The sequence below is a fragment of the Tursiops truncatus genome, chromosome 4, assembly GCF_011762595.2.
Source record: "Tursiops truncatus isolate mTurTru1 chromosome 4, mTurTru1.mat.Y, whole genome shotgun sequence".
NCBI lineage: Eukaryota > Metazoa > Chordata > Mammalia > Artiodactyla > Delphinidae > Tursiops > Tursiops truncatus.
Genome location: NC_047037.1, coordinates 83,009,929 through 83,029,641, shown reverse-complemented (window position 1 = coordinate 83,029,641; position 19,713 = coordinate 83,009,929). Strand labels below are relative to the sequence as shown.

The 19,713-nt window shown below is 36.5% G+C and overlaps 2 protein-coding genes across 7 annotated transcripts in view; one reads left to right on the top strand and one right to left on the bottom strand.

The window, feature by feature from the left end:
• Positions 1 to 19,713, bottom strand: part of ZBTB20 (zinc finger and BTB domain containing 20) — an 837,083-nt gene that overhangs the window by 697,180 nt on the left and 120,190 nt on the right. The gene's annotated exons all lie outside the window — the stretch shown is intronic.
• On the top strand, positions 13,150 to 13,932 carry LOC117312168 (large ribosomal subunit protein uL6-like). Its single transcript, XM_033855818.2, has 2 exons — positions 13,150 to 13,214; positions 13,304 to 13,932. Exons 1-2 carry the CDS (start codon positions 13,169 to 13,171, stop codon positions 13,834 to 13,836), a joined length of 579 nt encoding a protein of 192 aa, XP_033711709.1. The 5' UTR covers positions 13,150 to 13,168; the 3' UTR covers positions 13,837 to 13,932.

Genomic DNA, 19,713 nt, shown 5'->3' with positions numbered 1-19,713 from the left:
ATATATTCTTCTAGCAAATATTTACGGAGTGCCTACAGTGCTGGACACTGTACAAGAGCAACAAATAAAATAGAAAATTTCTGTCCTCATAGAGATTTCAGTGTACTATGAGGAGAGGGGAGGATATACGGTAAACAAACAAAATAGTTAATTACAAATTAAGAAGGTCCTCTGACAATAAATAACAGAGATCCAGGCAAGGGGGAAGGGTGACTATTTAAAAAAGTGGTATCTTAGGATGAGAGGCATCCAAAGATGCAGAAAGCCAGGGCAGGTAACAGTATGTATGAATGCTCCAAAGAAGAAAAGCATCTGACATTGTCTAGGAACAAAAATGACATCAATGTGGCTAGAATGTTTTAAGTTATAATGAGAGTACTTTTGAGATGAGGTTAAAGAGAAATGGAGAGATAGACCTTACAGAATTTTACTCTAAGTGAAATGGGAAGTCACTGAAGCATACTTCTTGGACGTAATCCAAGAATAAACCTGTTTCTCATGCAGAACGGATTGCAAGCAGCAAGGCAGTTAGTGAGAAGACCAGTTAGGGGACTAATCCAGTGGTCCATGATAAAGATCATGGTAACCTCTACTAAGAAGGCAGCAGTGGAAATGGAGAGAAATGGATAGAGATTTGTAATTAGGACCTGAATCACCTTAGTCCTTACCTACTCTCTTTGGGCCTCAATTTCATCCTCTATAAACCTGAGTTTACAGAAGCAAGTTTATAGAATGCAAAGAGATGTTCAGAGCATTATGTGAGACAAGATATAAGTACCCGGTATAAGGAAAGTTGCAATAAATCTCAGTTCTTTAAGAATACTTATTTAAAAATAATATTCATTCCAAGTTCATACTAGTGATAAGCAACTAAAATCCAGTATGATATGAACCGTTTGTCTTTCAAATGTATATAATTTCTGAGGTAACAAAGGAAAATGTTTAGATTTTTGATTTATAAAATATTTGGGGTTATACAAAAGTTACACAGATATTAATCCAATGCCCAATTGATTACAACAGAAAATAAATCAAAAAGGTGAAAATTTATATTTAAATTAGTTTCAATCACATTGTAACAAATATTTTAAAAACCTATTAATATAAAAGTGAAGAATTAAAAACAAATTCTTTGGAATAAAATCCCTCTCCCTAGAAATGGGCCTATTGGCTGGAATGCAGTAACTGCTCAATTTCCCTCTGTCTCTACTTTTCCTCCATTAAAACACACACACACACACACACACAAGCATACACACACACACAGGTTTTTAGCAACCCTGTTTAACATTTAGAAAGAAATAAATGACATAACAGAATAGGGATAAGTAAACATATTCCATGGGCTCTATATAATTGAACACTCTTCAAATTCTTTAAACAGAAATTTCAGTGCCATGGAGATCCTTAAAATGAAGACAGATAAATGTGACCAAATATTAAATATCTCTTGTCAAAATTTTAGAGAAATCTTCCATGAAAATGATAAATAAATAAAAATCTCCCTTTAAAATTATAATATAAATGTGTCCCTCAGTTCAAGAAATATTATACCCTTTAAAATAGAACAAAAGAAAAACTGGCAGTGTTCAGTGTGAGAAGAATACACAGAATCTTCATCTCTGAACGAAGAAAGAAATGGCACCCAAGGAAGTGGACTATGGCAAATGAAAGACCCTCTTGTGTTTTGTCTTTCCTTTGTTCATGTATAAAACCAAAAAAAAAAAAAAAAAAGAAAGAAAGAAGGAAAGAAAAAGGCACAAACCCTAGGGCTTATTGCACTACACAGAAACTCATTTCAAAGAGTTGGTGTCAAATCTTGCAGTCTAAATATCCAAATAGCTATCCTCTAATAAAATCTATATACCCTGCTTCCTGAAAAGAAAAGAGAAAAAAAGGGAAAAAACATAAGGAAGGAAACAAGGGAGGAAGGGATGGAGGGAGGGAGGGAGAGGAAGGAAGGAGGGAGAAAAAGAATAAGGCACCTGATCACAGAATAATTCCGTATAATAGAGTGTTCAGTCCTGTATATACAGAAAATTATAGGCAAGGCATTGTTTCAGTCATTTCAACCATGGTAACGCTGGATATAGAGACAGCCCTCCACACTCTGTTCAGGACTAACCCAAAACTGGATAAACTTACAATATGAAGTTTTCAACAATTCCTTTCTCTTTGTACTTCTTTCTTTCCTTTTTAATTTTTCTTCTCTTCCACTTCATTTCTTTGTACTATCTCCAACCTTTACAGTTTTTTCCCCTTTCTCCTTTTTCTCTCTCTCTTTCCTAATTTATATTACACTGCTGATGGACTTGGTTGGGGGAGGTGGTGGGAATAATGCTAAAATAAAGCAAATTTTCTTTCCTTTCAGAACATTACTAAACAATACTTCCAAGCACTGATAATTCAATCATGCAAGCTCAGTTAGGATTTTAATGATGATTCCAAGTTATATCTCCTTTCTGAATCAAATACTAAAAGACTACTAATTTAGAGATAAACGTATTTTATTAAATTATTTTTAAGAGAACTAGTCATTTATATTTGTTATCTACATCCTATTTCCCAACTATGCTACACAGCCTAATTTGTAGTACACAAAAAAACTTCTATAGTTGTCCACTTCTTGCAGGACTAAATCAGAGATCTACTGTTGGCATAACGCAAAGTTGGTCAAGGCAAAAAAAAGTACCTGATAGTGTTTGTCTTCAGATTCTCTCTTTTTCTTCCTTGTGATAAACCTGATCTCCTAGATTCTCCTTTTTTCCTTTAGTTATTCAATAAATATTTACTGAACCCTAATTATTTGCCAAAGATGCTATTGACAAAGACATGAAATATGTCTTCTCTGACATGGAAAAGTTTACAACCTAGGTGGAGAGGCAGGAATGTAACTGCAATATAATTTGATAAGGCCCTTAATGGAAGTAAGAACAGATTGCAATCCTCATTACACATACGGCTACTTAGACTCCTCTACTTTGTCCCTTAGATTTTCCCTGTACTTGGAATCTACCTCTCCTCCTCATTAAAACTTACCTATTGGGGAGGAGCTTCAAGATGGCAGAATAGTAAGATGTGGAGATCACCTTCCTCCCCACATATACATCATAAATACATCTACACGTGGAACAACTCCTAGAGAACACTGACTGAACGTTGGCAGAAGACCTCAGACCTCCCAAAAGGCAAGAACCTCCCCACGTACCTGGGTAGGGCAAAAGAAAAAAGAAAAAACAGAGACAAAAGAATAGGGACGGAACCAGCACCAGTGGGAGGGAGCTGTGAAGGAGGAAAGGTTTCCACGCAATACGAAGCCCATTCGCGGGTGGAGACTGTGGGTGGCGGAGGGGTGAAGCTTCGGAGCCACGGAGGAGAGTGCAGCAACAGGGGTGCGGAGGGCAAAGTGGAGAGATTCCCGCACAGAGGATTGGTGCCAACCAGCACTCACCAGCCCGAGAGGCTTGTCTGCTCACCCACCGGGAAGGGTGGGGGCTGGGAGCTGAGGCTCTGGCTTTGCTTCGGAGGTCAGATCCCAGGGAGAGGACTGGGGTTGGCTGCTTGAACACAGCCTGAAGGGGCTGGTGCACCACAGCTAGCCGGGAGGGAGTCTGGGAAAAAGTCTGGAGATGCCAAAGAGGCAAGAGACTTTCTCTGGCTCCTATTTCCTAATGCACGAGGAAAGGGGATTAAAAGTGCCACTTAAAGGAGTGCCAGAGACGGGCGCGAGCTGTGGCTATCAGCGCAGACCCCAGAGATGGGCATGAGATGCTAAGGCTGCTGCTGCAGCCACCAAGAAGCCTGTGTGCGAGCACAGGTCACTTTCCACACCTCCCCTCCTGGGAGCCTGTGCAGCCTGCCACTGCCAGGGTCCCGTGATCCAGTGACAACTTCCCCGGGAGAACACACGGCGCGCCTCAGGCTGTTGCAATGTCACGCTGGCCTCTGCCGCTGAAGGCTCGCCCTGCATCCGTACCCCTCCCTCTCCCTGGCCTGAGTGAGCCACAGCCCCCGAATCAGCTGCTCCTTTAACACCATCCTGTCTGAGCGAAGAACATATGCCCTCAGGCGACGTACATGCAGAGATGGGGCCACATCCAAAGCTGAACCCCAGGAGCTGTGCAAACAAAGAAGAGAAAGGGAAATCTCTCCCAGCTGCCTCAGGAGCAGTGGATTAAAACCCCACAATCAACTTGATGTACGCTGCATCTTTGGAATACATGAAGAGACAATAAATCAGCCCAAAATTGAGGCGGTGGACTTTGGGAGCAATGATATATATATATTTTTTTTTTTTTTTTCCTTTTCCGCTGTTTGTGAGTGTCTATGTGTATGCATCTGTGTGTGATTTTGTCTGTACAGCTTTGCTTTTACCATTTATCCTAAGGTTCTGTATCTCTGGTATTTTTTTGTTTTTTTGTATAGTCTTTAACACTTGTTATCATTGGTGGATTTGTTTTTTGGTTTGGTTGCTCTCTTCTTTCTTTTATTTTCTTTTAATACTTTAAAAAATTGTTTTTAATAATTATTTCTTATTTTTATTTTAATAACTTTATTTTATTTTATTTATTTTATCTTCCTCTTTCTTTCTCTCTTTTTTTTCTCCCTTTTATTCTGAGCCGTGTGGTTAACAGGCTCTTGGTGCTCCAGCCAGGCATCAGGGCTGTGCCTCTGAGGTGGGAGAGCCAAGTTCAGGACATTGGTACACAAGAGACCTCCCAGCTCCACGTTAATATCAAATGATGAAAATCCCACACAGATCTCCATCTCAATGCCAAGACCCAGCTCTACTCAACAACCAGCAAGCTACAGTGCTGGACACCCTATGCCAAACAACTAGAAAGACAGGAACACAACCACACCCATTAGCAGAAAGGCTGCCTAAAATCATAATAAGGCCACAGATACACCAAAACACACCACCAGATGTGGACCTGCCCACCAGAAAGACAAGATCCAGCCTCATCCACCAGAACACAGGCAATAGTCCCCTCCACTGGGAGGCCTACACAACTCACTGAACCAACCTTAGCCACTGGGGACAGACACCAAAAACAACGGGAACTATGAACCTGCAGCCTGCGAAAAGGAGACCCCAAACACAGTAAGTTAAGCAAAATGAGAAGACAGAGAAACACACAGCAGATGAAGGACCAAGGTAAAAACCCACCAGAACTAACACATGAAGAGGAAACAGGCATTCTACATGAAAAAGAATTCAGAATAATGATAGTAAAGATGATACAAAATCTTGGAAATACAATGGAGAAAATAGAAGAAACGTTTAACAAGGACCTAGAAGAACTAAACAGCAAACAAACAGTGATGAACAACACAATAAAAGAAATTAAATATTCTCTAGAATGGATCAATAGCACAATAACTGAGTCAGAAGAACAGATAGGCAACCTGGAAGATAAAATAGTGGAAATAACAACTGCAGAGCAGAATAAAGAAAAAAAATGAAAAGAACTGAAGACAGTCTCAGAGACTTCTGGGACAACATTAAATGCATCAACATTCGAATTATAGGGGTCCCAGAAGAAGAAGAAAGGAACTGAGAAAATATTTGAAGAGATTATAGTTGAAAAATTCCCTAATATGGGAAAGGATATAGTTAATCAAGTCCAAGAAGCACAGAGAGTCCCATACAGGATAAATGCAAGGAGAAACACGCCAAAACACATATTAATCAAACTATCAAAAATTAAATACAAAGAAAAAACATTAAAAGCAGCACGGGAAAAACAACAAATAATATACAAGGGAATCCCAATAAGGTTAACAGTTGATCTTTCAGCAGAAACTCTGCTAGCCAGAAGGGAGTGGCAGGACATATTTAAAGTGATGAAGGGGAAAAACTTACAACCAAGATTACTCTACCCAGCAAGGATCTCATTCAGATTTGATGGAGAAATTAAAACCTTTACAGACAAGCAAAAGCTAAGAGAATTCAGCACCACCAAACCAGCTTCACAACAAATGCTAAAGGAGCCTCTAGACAGGAAACACAAAAGAAGGAAAAGACCTACAATAACAAACCAAAACCAATTAAGAAAATGGTAATAGGGACATACATATCAATAATTACCTTAAAAGTAAATGGATTAAATACTCCAACCAAAAGACATAGACTGGCTGGCTGGATACAAAACTAAGACCCATATATATGCTATCTACAAGAGACCCACTTCAGACCTAGGGACACATATAGATTGAAAGTGAGGGGATGGAAAAATATATTCCATTCAAATGGAAATCAAAAGAAAGCTAGAGTAGCAATTCTCATATCAGACAAAATAGACTTTAAAACAAAGACTATTACAAGAGACAAAGAAGGACACTACATAATGAACAAGGGATCAATCCAAGAAGAAGATATAACAGTTGCAAATACTTATGCACCCAACATAGTAGCACCTCAATACATAAGGCAAATACGAACAGCCATAAAAGGAAAAATCGACAGTAACATAATCATAGTAGGGGACTTTAACACTCCACTTTTACCAATGGACAGATCATCCAAAATGTAAATACATAAGGAAACACCAGCTTTAAATGATACATTAAACAAGATGGATTTATTATAAGACATTCCATCCAAAAACAAAAGAATACACTTTCTTCTGAAGTGCTCATGGAACATTCCCCAGGACAGATCATATCCTGGATCACAAATCAAGCCTTGGTAAATTTAAGAAAATTGAAATCGTATCAAGTATCTTTTCCGACCACAACGCTATGGACTAGGTATCAATTACAGGAAAAAAATTGTAAAAAATACAAACACTTGGAAGCTAAACAATACACTACTTGATAACCAAGAGATCACTGAAGAAATCAAAGAGGGACTTCCCTGGTGGTGCAGTGGTTGAGAGTCCGCCTGCCGATGCAGGGGACACGGGTTCGTGTCCCGGTCTGGGAAGATCCCACATGCCATGGAGCAGCTGGCCCCGTGAGCCATGGCCGCTGAGCCTGCACGTCCGGAGCTGGTGCTCCGCAACGGGAGAGGCCACAGCAGTTCTTAGCCCACGTACCGCAAAAAAAAAAAAAAAAAAAAAGAAATCAAAGAGGAAATCAAATAATACCTAGAAACAAATGACAATGAAAACACAAAGACTCAAAACCTATGGGATGCAGCCAAAGCAGTTCTAAGAGGGAGTGTATAGCAATACAGTCCTACATGAAGAAACAAGAAACATCTCAAATAAACAACGTAACCTTACACGTAAACTAATTAGAGAAAGAAGAACAAAAAAAACACCAAAGTTAGCAGAAAGAAAGAAATCATAAAGATCAGGTTAGAAAAAAATGAAAAAGAAATGAAGGAAACTATAGCAAACATCAATAAAACTAAAAGCTGGTTCTTTGAGCAGATAAACAAAATAGATAAAGCATTAGCCAGACTCATCAAGAAAAAAAGGGAGAAGACTCAAATCAATAGAATTACAAATGAAACAGGAGAAGTAACAACTGACATGGTAGAAATACAAAGGATCATAAGAGATTACTACAAGCAACTCTATGCCAATAAAATGGACAACCTGGAAGAAGTGGACAAATTCTTAGAAATGCACAACCTTCCAAAACTGAACCAGGAAGAAACAGAAAATATAAACAAAGCAATCCCAAGCATTGAAATTGAGACTGTGATTAAAAATCTTCCAACAAACAAAAGCCCAGGACCAGATGGCTTCACAGGCGAATTCTATCAAACACTCATAGAAGAGCTAACACCTATCCTTCTCAAAATCTTCCAGAATACTGTAGAGGGAGGAACACTCCCAAACACATTTTACGAGGCCACCATCACCCTGACACCAAAACCAGACAAAGATGTCACAAAGAAAGAAAATTACAGGCCAATATCACTGATGAATATAGATGCAAATATCCTCAACAAAATACTAGCAAACAGAATCCAACAGCACATTAAAAGGATCATACACCATGATAAAGTAGGGTTTATCCCAGGAATGCAAGCATTCTTTAATATACGCAAATCAATCAATTGATACACCATATTAACAAATGGAAGGAGGAAAACCATATGATCATCCTAATAGATGCAGAGAAAGCTTACAACAAAATTCAACACCCATTTATGATATAAACCCTCCAGAAAGTAGGCATACAGGGAACTTACCTCAACATAATAAAGGCCATATATCATAAACCCACAGCCAACATCATCCTCAATGGTGAAAAACTGAAACCATTTCCACTAAGATCAGGAACGAGAAAAGGTTGTCCACTCTCACCACTATTATTCAACATAGTTTCGGAAGTTTTAGCCACAGCAATCAGAAAAGAAAAAATAAATAAAAGGAGTCCAAATTGGAAAAGAAGAAGTAAAGCTGTCACTGTTTGCAGATGACATGATACTATACATAGAGAATCTTAAGATGCTACCATAAAACTCCTAGAGCTAATCAATGAATTTGGTAAAGTAGCAGGATACAAAATGAATGCACAGAAATCTCTTGCATTCCTATAAACTAATGATGAAAAATCTGAAAGTGAAATTAAGAAAACACTGCCATTTACCACTGCAACAAAAAGAATACAATATCTAGGAATAAACCTACCCAAGGAGACAAAAACCCTTATGCAGAAAATTATAAGAAACTGATGAAAGAAATTAAAGATTGTACAAATAGATGGAGAGATATACCATGTTCTTGGATTGGAAGAATCAACATTGTGAAAATGACTCTACTACCCAGAGCAATCTACAAATTCAATGCAATCCCTATCAAACTACCACTGGCATTTTTCACAGAACTAGAACAAAAAATTTCACAATTTGTATGGAAACACAAAAGACACCAAATAGCCAAAGCAATCTTGAGAAAGAAAAATGGAGCTGGAGGAATCAGGCTCCCTGGTTTCAGACTATACTACAAAGCTACAGTAATCAAGACAGTATGGTACTGTCACCAAAACAGAAAGATAGATCAATGGAACAGGACAGAAAGCCCAGAGATAAACCCATGCACATATGGTCACCTTATATTTGATAAAGGAGGCAAGAATATACAATGGAGAAAAGATAGCTCTTCAATAAGTCATGCTGGGAAAACTGGACAGGTACATGTAAAAGTATGAAATTAGAACACTCCCTAACACCATATACAAAAATAAGCTCAAAATGGATTAAAGACCTAACTGTAAGGTCAGACACTATTAAACTCTTAGAGGAAAACATAGGCAGAACACTCCAGGACATAAATCACAGCAAGATCCTTTTTGACCCACCTCCTAGAGAAATGGAAATAAAAACAAAAATAAACAAATGGGACCTAATGAAACTTCAAAGCTTTTGCACAGCAAAGGAAAACATAAACAAGACGAAAAGACAACCCTCAGAATGGGAGAAAATATTTGCCAATGAAGCAACTGACAAAAGATTAATCTCCAAAATTTACAAGCAGCTCATGCTGCTCAATATCAAAAGAACAAACAATCCAATCCAAAAATGGGCAGAAGACCTAAATAGACATTTCTCCAAAGAAGACATACAGATGGCCAACAAACACATGAAAGAATGCTCAACATCATTAATCATTAGAAAAATGCAAATCAAAACTACAATGTGATATCATCTCACACTGGTCAGAATGGTCATCATCAAAAAATCTACAAACAATAAATGCTGGAGAGGGTGTGGAGAAAAGGGAACCCTCTGTTGGTGGGAATGTAAATTGCTACAGCCACTATGGAGAACAGTATGGAGTTTCCTTAAAAAACTAAAAATAGAACTACCATTTGACCCAGCAATCTCACTACTGGGCATATACCCTGCAAAAACCGTAATTCAAAAAGAGTCATGTACCACAATGTTCATTGCAGCTCTGTTTACAATAGCCAGGACATGGAACCAACCTAGGTGTCCATCGACAGTTGAATGGATAAAAAAGATGTGGCACATATATACAAAGAAACGAAATTGAGTTATTTGTAGTGAGGTGGATGGACCTAGAGTCTGTCATAGAGAGTGAAGTAAGTCAGAAAGAGAAAAACAAATACCATATACTAACACATATATATGGAATCTAAAAATAAATGTTCATGAAGAACCTAGGGGCAAGACGGGAATAAAGACGCAGACCTACTAGAGAATGGACTTGAGGATATGGGGAGGGGAAAGGTAAGCTGGGACAAAGTGAGAGAATGGCATGGACATATATACACTACCAAACGTAAAATAGATAGCTAGTGGGAAGCAGGTGCATAGCACAGGGAGATCAGCTCTGTGCTTTGTGACCACCTAGAGGGGTGGGATAGGGAGGGTGGGAGGGAGGGGGATGCAAGAGGGAAGAGATATGGGGATATATGTATATGTATACTGATTCACTTTGCTATAAAGGAGAAACTAACACACCATTTTCAAGCAATTATACTCCAAAAAAGATGTTAAAAAAAAAAAACTTACCTATTGGTTAATCCCATCTTTCCCCTCAAGACATACCTCCTGATAGGTGTCTTGGGAAAACAGTCTCACAAATTAAGTCACACTGGATATTAAAAGAGTAAAGCATGTACATCACATCTCTTTTGCGTATTAGTAAGTTATTCTATTTGAAAGGAACTGGTTGCTAATGCCGGGAATTTTAACTGTATAGTTAGCTGTTTTGAAAGAAATTTTAAGAAGAACCTCCTCATACACTTCAATCACAACAGCAAGGGGTTAAAAATTCCACATAAAACGTGCCTTTATATGCCTTGACATTATTATTTTTAAACAAACAGCATGCTGCATATTTATTCACTTAGGAAATACAATTATATCTAATTACGATTGCTAGTAGTAGTAGTTACTGTTCGTAGCTACTGTTACTAAAAGGGACTATATTGATTTAAAATTATAAAAGTTTGCCTTATTGTTTGATGTTATTATGAAGGTTTACTTCAGATACAAAATTTAGCACAGGACTGTTTTTTAATTGGAAATGCATGATTCTCACAATAATAGGAGTAAAATAAAATCAGACATATTTAAATATATCAAAAAAATGATTCATTGAATCACATAATCAAAATTGTACCTATTGAGGAAAACACAGATTATTTAATGTAATTCTTATAGGAAAAAATAATTTAATATCTGTGAACTTAGGTTTTCTCCCCTGTAAAATGAAGGGTTTAAATCAGAATAAGTTCTGTGTTTGCTCCCAGGCTTGATACCTATGTGAATATTTTGCATAAATATTTCCCGATTCTCCTATGACATGAAATTTTACAGATTCTGCAATATCATAATGAAGGAGTCTGCATTAATAGTTGAAACCTCTTCTATATTTGTGTCACCAATGTTAACAATGCCTAACCCAAAGTAATTGGCATAATAAATTTAAGTGGATAGATTGAAGATTGTATAAACAGAAAAACACACTGATGTAAAGGAATGTTACAAAGTCAGGGATATATCTCAATATCCAGAGACATTTAATGAGAGACATGGAAGACACAGGAATGAGTATTTTTACAGATTTCAAGCTTCAATGGGAAGCTTAAGAAATAACTAATGTTTAGTTTGGGGGTCAAGGCAAGATATTTTAAAATGGAGAAAATTGAAGTAAGTTAAATAAGGTCCATTCTCACTAGGACTATTTATGACGATTCTCCCTCATCCACTTTCTGCTGTTCACTGTACTATGCTTACTGACAATCTATCCCAAATAACTCCTGGTAGTCTGAAATCATTTCATCATTAATATATAAATGTCTCACTTCAATTGTACGAATCTCAGATCTCATCTCACCAAAGTTTTCTGAAAGTTAATTGTTCTTCACCTAGTATCTTTAGAACTCAATTTCCTCATCCGTAGAACAATAATACCTAATCACAGAGTTATTGTGACAATGAGATAGACTCAATGCATGTTGTATTTTCATTTATTTATCTTCCAATCCACTATCATTATCCTTCTACTTGAGGTCAATCCCTCCACTTGTATACTTGATTTTTATACCCTCCTAAAATCTCTGAGACTTTGCTCTATCAATTATCACTTCTCTCCCCTTATCTTCAGTGTCTTCTTTACTGGCTCCTTATTTTTCAGAACATGTAAATCACCTTCATCCTAATGCAAATCCCCTTGACCTGTGCCTCCCTTTAGCAAAATCTCTCCCTTCTTTTCTCACTTCTGTTCATTGATTAGGTAAACAAAAAAATTTAAAGAATTTATTTTTCAATGTGAAAAACACATGTGGGTTTATAAAAAGAAAAATATAGAAAATAAAAAGCAAAAATAACAAGAGCAAAAAAAAAATCCCCAAACCAAAACAATAACAACAAAAAACACCTGTTGTCAAACACAGGCATTTCTTTACAGGTGTAATGTATAGTCACTATAACTAAAATGGACCCTTTAACTAAAGTTTCAATTCTAGTTTTTCGACCTAATAAACCTATATGTCATTTCTCCCCAAAAGGCTCATAAATGTAGTGCAACCCCTATTAGAAGTCCAATGAAATTGAAAGTTGGGCAGGAGGTGTAGGGGAGTGGGGGGCAGGGACCATGATTAAGTTATTCTAAAGTTATTATGGAAGAAATTACTGGATGAAAATAGTCAATAATTTTATAAAATGAAAAAATAATAAAAGGGGACTCTCATTAACAGGTTTAAACTGTAATTGTAAAAGCCACAATTGTTAAAATAGCATAGTCCAAGTAAAGAATACAGAAACTGAAAGAACTGAAGAGAAAAAATAGAAAGGCTGGAAATGGAATAGAAAGGCATGAAACAAACCCATTTGTAAATTAAGTATTTAGCATATGATAAATAATGCATTTCAAATCAACGGGGAAAACATAGATTTTTCAATTGATGGTGCTGGGACAACTGGTTAAATATTTAGAACAGAGTAAATTTAGAGCCTATCTCACACTGTATATCAAAATAAAATTCCAGATGGTTTAAAGAGTTATATGTAAACAATGAAACCATAAAAGAACTAGAAGCAAATATAGGAAGATTTTTAATCTAAGTGGGAGAGGTCTTTCTAAGCATAAGAGCGAAGGCAGAAGCCATTAGGAAAATATAGCAGGTTTTTTAAAAAATAGTAGATTTGAACGTATAAAAAATGAAAAGTTCTATATAGCAAAAACAAACAACATTAAAAGTCAAATAATAGCTCTTTGCCGCATCTACTGCGAGAATGAAGAACATTCTCAGCAATCAGACTGTCGACATTCCAGAAAATGGTACGAGACTTGGTGCTTGCATTTTTCTTACATCTTTACTACACGCTCTATACCTTGTTCCGAGACCTCACGAATACGTTCTCTCCTAGTAGACATTACTCTGAAGGGACGCACAGTTATTGTGAAGGGCCCCAGAGGCACCCTGCGGAGGGACTTTAATCACATAAATGTAGAACTCAGTATCCTTGGGAAGAAAAAGAAGAGGCTCCGGGTTGACAAATGGTGGGGGAATAGGAAGGAACTGGCCACTGTTCGCACTATCTGTAGTCATGTACAGAACATGATCAAGGGTGTTACACTGGGCTTCCGTTACAAGATGAGGTCTGTGTATGCTCACTTCCCCATCAACGTTGTTATTCAGGAGAATGGTTCTCTTGTTGAAATCCGAATTTTTTGGGGTGAAAAATACATCCGCAGGGTTCGGATGAGGCCAGGTGTTGCTTGTTCAGTATCTCAAGCCCAGAAAGATGAGTTGATTCTTGAAGGAAATGACATTGAACTTGTGTCAAATTCAGCTGCTTTGATTCAGCAAGCCACAACAGTAAAAAACAAGGATATCAGAAAAATTTTGGATGGTATCTATGTTTCTAAAAAAGGAACAGTTCAGCAGGCTGATGAATAAGATCTGAGTGATCCAGTTACAGAAACCGCAAGAGGCCAGGCTCATATGTGATATTTTAAAAATGAATAAAAGCTCTTTTGACTTGGAAAAAAAAAAGTCAAATAATAAATTCAGAAAAAACTATTTGCAACATGTGACAGAATACCATGTAGCAATATTTTTAAAGTCCTGTGAAAATAATTAAAAATCTTTGAAAAAATGATCAGTGTATGCTATTAAATGAAGAAAATGTTACAAAACAGTATATATGTTATGATCCCAACTTTGTAACATATATGTTTGTTTGGGTATAATGGCTTCCAACACACAACATGTTTATAATCTCCATGCTTTTTCTCACGCAGTTCCCTCTGACCTAAGAGATATTCCCTCCCTCATCTAGTCATCTCCTATTCATTTTTCAAGGATCATTTCCTATATCTCCACAGACACCAAGAAGTTTTCCCTGAATTTCCAGGCTGCAATAGGTGCCTTCCTTTGTTTACCAGTAGCATACTGTTGCATACCATCAAGTTATTATTACATATATTAATATCTGTGTGTGCATATATCATTCCACTCCTATGAGTGAAGTTCCTCAAGAGAAAGGACTATATTTACTTCTCTCTTATTCCCAGTGCCTATCACTATAACTAACATGTACCACACATTCGAAAAATATGATTTTGAAATATTGCTGAAATCTCTTTTAATCAGGATTATTCAAAAATAGAGCTAATGTCGGGCTTCCCTGGTGGCGCAGTGGTTGAGAGTCCGCCTGCCGATGCAGGGGACGCGGGTTCGTGCCCTGGTCTGGGAAGATCCCACATGCTGCAGAGCAGCTGGGCCTGTGAGCTATGGCCGCTGAGCCTGCGCGTCCGGAGCCTGTGCTCCACAACGGGAGAGGCCACAACAGTGAGAGGCCCGCATACAGCAAAAAAACCCAAAAAAACAAAAACAACAACAACAAAAAAAATAGAGCTAATGTCAATTGGGAGTCAAACAGTATAAGAAGGATCAAACAGTATAAAAAGGCTGAAAGAAAAAAAACTTATCTACTTAATGAGAGTTTATGCTGTCCTTCTTGCCAAGACAGACCAGAAGCTTCCTTCAGTATAGAACTCAATGATTCACCCTAGAGCACCTTCAGTACATATTGATCTTTTAAAAAATCTAAAGACATACACCACTTACAGACTGTGTCCCACAATTTATCACTTAATCTTTATTGTTATTTAATTATTTCTCATTTGTGAACACTTTCTCTCTCATCAGATGTTGACCTCTATTACAGGAAGAGACCATGCCCTATTCTAATTAGGTATCTTATTATGTATTTGGCTAAATAGCTTAGTATTTGAATAAACTTTCAATATATACTTATTTTATTTATAGCTTTGAATAATTTTCTATGTTTTTATATACATCTCTTCCTTATTCTCTAGGACAGGGCAAGTCAACTCCAATTTACTTCCTTCTCCATCACCATTCAAAATGGGAGATATATACTGAGTAACACAGAAATACTCACACTTGCTGAGTAAACCTGCTATTATCTCATCAGAAGAACAGCTTCATCTGTGTTAACCTAGCTGTGCTAGGCCATGATCTTTCTAAATTTTCATGAATTAGTGAAGGTAATATTGCCTCATTTTTCTAATCAGAGGATATTAAATGACCTCATCTCTATTCAATAATAGGTCTTCTTGAGCTAAATCACGAGAGGGGGTAATAGTAAGAATTTTTTTGTTAGTCAAAACATTTTTCTACATATAAACTAGTATATGCAATGTCCCAAAACATACAGTACTACTTACTGCTAATGTCAATTTACTGCAACATTGCTTGATATATTCCAAAGTTTTCCAATAAGCTATTGACTTCCTATAGGTTAGAAATAAAATCATTATATTTAAATTATTAAATGCCAAGGAAGAAAGTAATCTTTTTCTCCTTCTTATGTCTTTGTTTTACAAAACTATTGTCTTACGGGACATGAAAACAACTAAAAACAAAAAATTATATGGTGTAGTTAATTGAAAAAATGCTTTTGCTGCACACAGAAATTGACACTAAGTGCTGTATTAGCAGGAAATCAGTGATTTTCAATTGACATTGCACAGGAAATCGTTTAGTGTCAATTGATATTAAATGGGTAAAATTGTACTGAATTAGTACAAAATGATTTGGTAGAAAGAAATGTGCTTCCATTAGGTGATTTGATATTAAGTGGGCTCAAATGTAATAAGTTTTAGAGGTCACTAGTCAACAAAAATTAGGGCATGGTATCCAACCCTGAATACATCAGACTGGTTGCTTTTAACATATTTATCAAAAGATAAGTTAGTGTCATACTATCAAGACAAAATTGTCTCCCTTTGAGCTTTCAAGAGAAGTGGGAAAATTCAATTGTTTTAAATGAGTTAAATTAACCAGTGGTAAGAATCATGACTTCTTGGGCCTATTTGGTGGTCCTAATCCTTTTAAAAATATATTTTATAGAATTTTTCATGTGAAATAAAAGGCAAAATAATAGCATGTTTTATGTAATAAGGTCCAGATTGAGTTCTTTCTATAAAACTGCTTTGACAGTAAGCACACAATAAATTATTGGTTGAATGAGTGATATGATTGGATATTATGAAGAAATCACTTTATAGGTCTTTAAAGAAACCTGTGATTTTTTTTTAAACCTGAGTAATGGGGAAAGGAAAGTATGTAGATGCAGGAGATATGGGGAGGGGGGAAGAGACAGGAGGAGATAAGTTATATAGTAGCTACAAGAAAGAACAAGTTGCTGGGCTTCCCTGGTGGCGCAGTAGCTGAGAGTCCGCCTGCCGATGCAGGGGACACGGGTTCGTGCCCCGGTCTGGGAAGATCCCACATGCTGCGGAGTGGCTGGGCCCGTGATGGACCCTGAGCCTGCGCGTCCGAAGCCTGTGCTCCACAACGGGAGAGGCCACAACAGTGAGAGGCCCACGTACCGCAAAAACAAAACAAAACAAAAAAAGAACAAGTTGCATAAATATTTTAGAATATTTGCTAGGGATAGAAGTGCAGATGTTTGATGTATAAAAATCACATGTTATTCATCATACAAAAACAATTATGGGGTAAAAGACAAATACACAATATTCTTGAATAGCCAAAATAATCCTGAAAAAGAAGAATGAAGCTGGAGGACTCATATCTCCTGATGTCAAAACTTACTAAAAAGTTATAGTATTCAAAACAGTGTGGTAGAACATAAAGAAAGACATATAGAACCATAAAATAGACTAGAGTCCAGAAATAAATCCTCACATATTATGGTCACATGATTTTCATTAAGAGTGCCAAGACCATTCAATGGGAAAGACAGTCTTTTCAACAAATGGTGCTAGGAAAACTGGATATCCCTATACAAAAGAATGAAATCGGACCCTTACCTAACACCATATACAAAAATTACTCAAAATGGATCCATGACCTAAATGCAAGACCTAAAATTATAAAACATTAGAAGAAAACATAGCATAAAAGCTTGACAACATTGAATTTAGCAATGGCTTCTTGGATATGACACCAAAGGCACACGCAACAAAAGAAAAAGTAGACAAATTGGACTTAATATATTTTTTTTAATCTGTGCATCAAAAGACACTATCAACAGTGTAAAAAAGGAACATATAGGAGTAAACATTTGCAAATCATATATCTGATAAGGGACTGATATCAAGAATACACAAAGAACATCTAAAACTCAACAACAACAAATAAACAAACACCCTGATTCAAAAATAGGCAAAACACTTGAACAGACATTTCTCAAAAGAAGATATACAAATAGCCAATTAACATATGAAAAGATGCTCAACATCACTAATTATTAGGGAAATACAAATCAAAACTACTATGAGATACTACCCCGTACTCATTAGGATGACTACTATCAAAACAAACAAAACAAAACAAAACCCTCCAGAAAATAACAAGTGTTGACGGGATGTGGAGAATGTAGAATGCTTGTACACAATTGGTGGGAATGTAAAATGTTACAGCCACTGTGGAAAACCACATGGCAGTTCCTCCAAAAGTTAAAAACAGAATTACCATATGATCCAGCAATTCCATTTCTGGGTATATACTAAAAACAATTGAAAGCCAGGTCTCAAAGAGGTATTTGTACACCCATGTTCATAATAGCATTATTCACAATAGCTAAAACATAGGAGAAACCCAAGTGTCCATGGATGGATGAATGAGTAAGCAAAATGTAATATACACATACAGTGCAATATTAGCCTTAAAAAGGAGGGAAATTCTGACATATGCTACAACATGGGTGAACCTTGAGGATATTATGCTAAGTGAAATAAGCCAAGCAAAAAAAGACAAATACTGTATGATTCCACTTATTTGAGGTGCTTAGAGAAGTCAAAATCAGAGTCAGAAAGTAGAATGATGGTTTCCAGGGGATGGGGGGAGACAGGAGAATATGGAGTTTTTATTTAATGTGTATAGTTTCAATTTTTCAAAATCAAAAAAGTTCTTGAGATGAGTGGTGGTGATGGTTGCACAGCAATATAAGTGCCAGTTAAAAATGGTTGAAGATGGTAAATATTATATTAATTTTACCACAATAAAAATAAAAGGGGTAAAAATGGTGGGAGAGGTTTGTAACTTTTTACTTGCCCTTGCCCCTCCAAAAAAGAACAAACAAAAAATTGATGGGGAAATCACCCTTCTAGGCATTGGGCTAAAGAAATAGTATGACTTTCTTTTTCTAATTTGGCCAAGAGAATGAAAAAATAATCCTTTGAAAGAACTCTAATCCCTCAAAGAACTTATCATGAAGGTACAAAAAGTAAACCAAGAATATTCCCTAAGATTAGCAGGAAGCAATCCAAAATAAAACTCAGTTTCATCCCTGAAGGAATGAAATTAGTTTTACAATGAAGCGAGCGCTACATTCAGGACAATCTTTAAGCGACAGGGAAGTTACTAATTCAAATGGGTGATACAGAGAAAACTGATAGGATAATTATAATAAGTTATGATAATTATTATTTACTGAGCTCTTACTAATGACAAGCACAATATTCAGCATTCTTCATAAAATATCACAATTCTTTCCTTAACAATCTGATGAAATCCACCTAGTTTAGAAACAAAGACCATGAGATTAAGAAAACTGACCAAAGTCACAAACACAGAGTAGTGTAGTTGTTAAACCTACATCTATCCAAAGTCATGAATTTTAACTAAGTAAATAGGACTTTCAAAACTTAGATATAGTTGGTAGTTTAAAACAAAAATCCTCTTACAAAATACCTGAATCTAAACTATTCTAAAAAACAATTGGAGCTGAGACACATAAGAGCTAGCAGGCTTTGAGTAGAAGTATGAATATACTGGATGACTTAATCTGCGGTGGGAAGGGGTTTTAAGCAGTGATTGACAGGAGATTAGTATAAAAAACACATGACTGAACCTAGATATGGCTATTCCTTTAAATTTTGCTTTGAGTGCTATTTTTTAAATAAAAATAACTACTAGAAACATTTATTCTTTATTATTTTAATGTACAGAATTTCATTTTAATTTCTAAACAGTGCAAATGAGTTGAAAATTGTGATTAAATAATTAACTCAGTTATCCTAACCATAGAAAATTTAGCCATATTCTAACAGTGAAGTTTCACACAGGTGCCACTACCATCTACATAGTCACACATGACTAAGCTATAGTCAAATGTATAAAAAAGAAATAAGCAGCTTTTCAGGATTAAACTTCCAATCTAAAGCCTACATATGATGATAAATGTCACAGTTTCAAAGACCTACAAGGAAAATCTATACAAGTTTGAAGGGAGGTTAACCAATACACATTAATCCAAAATGCATTTGTGAAGAGAGG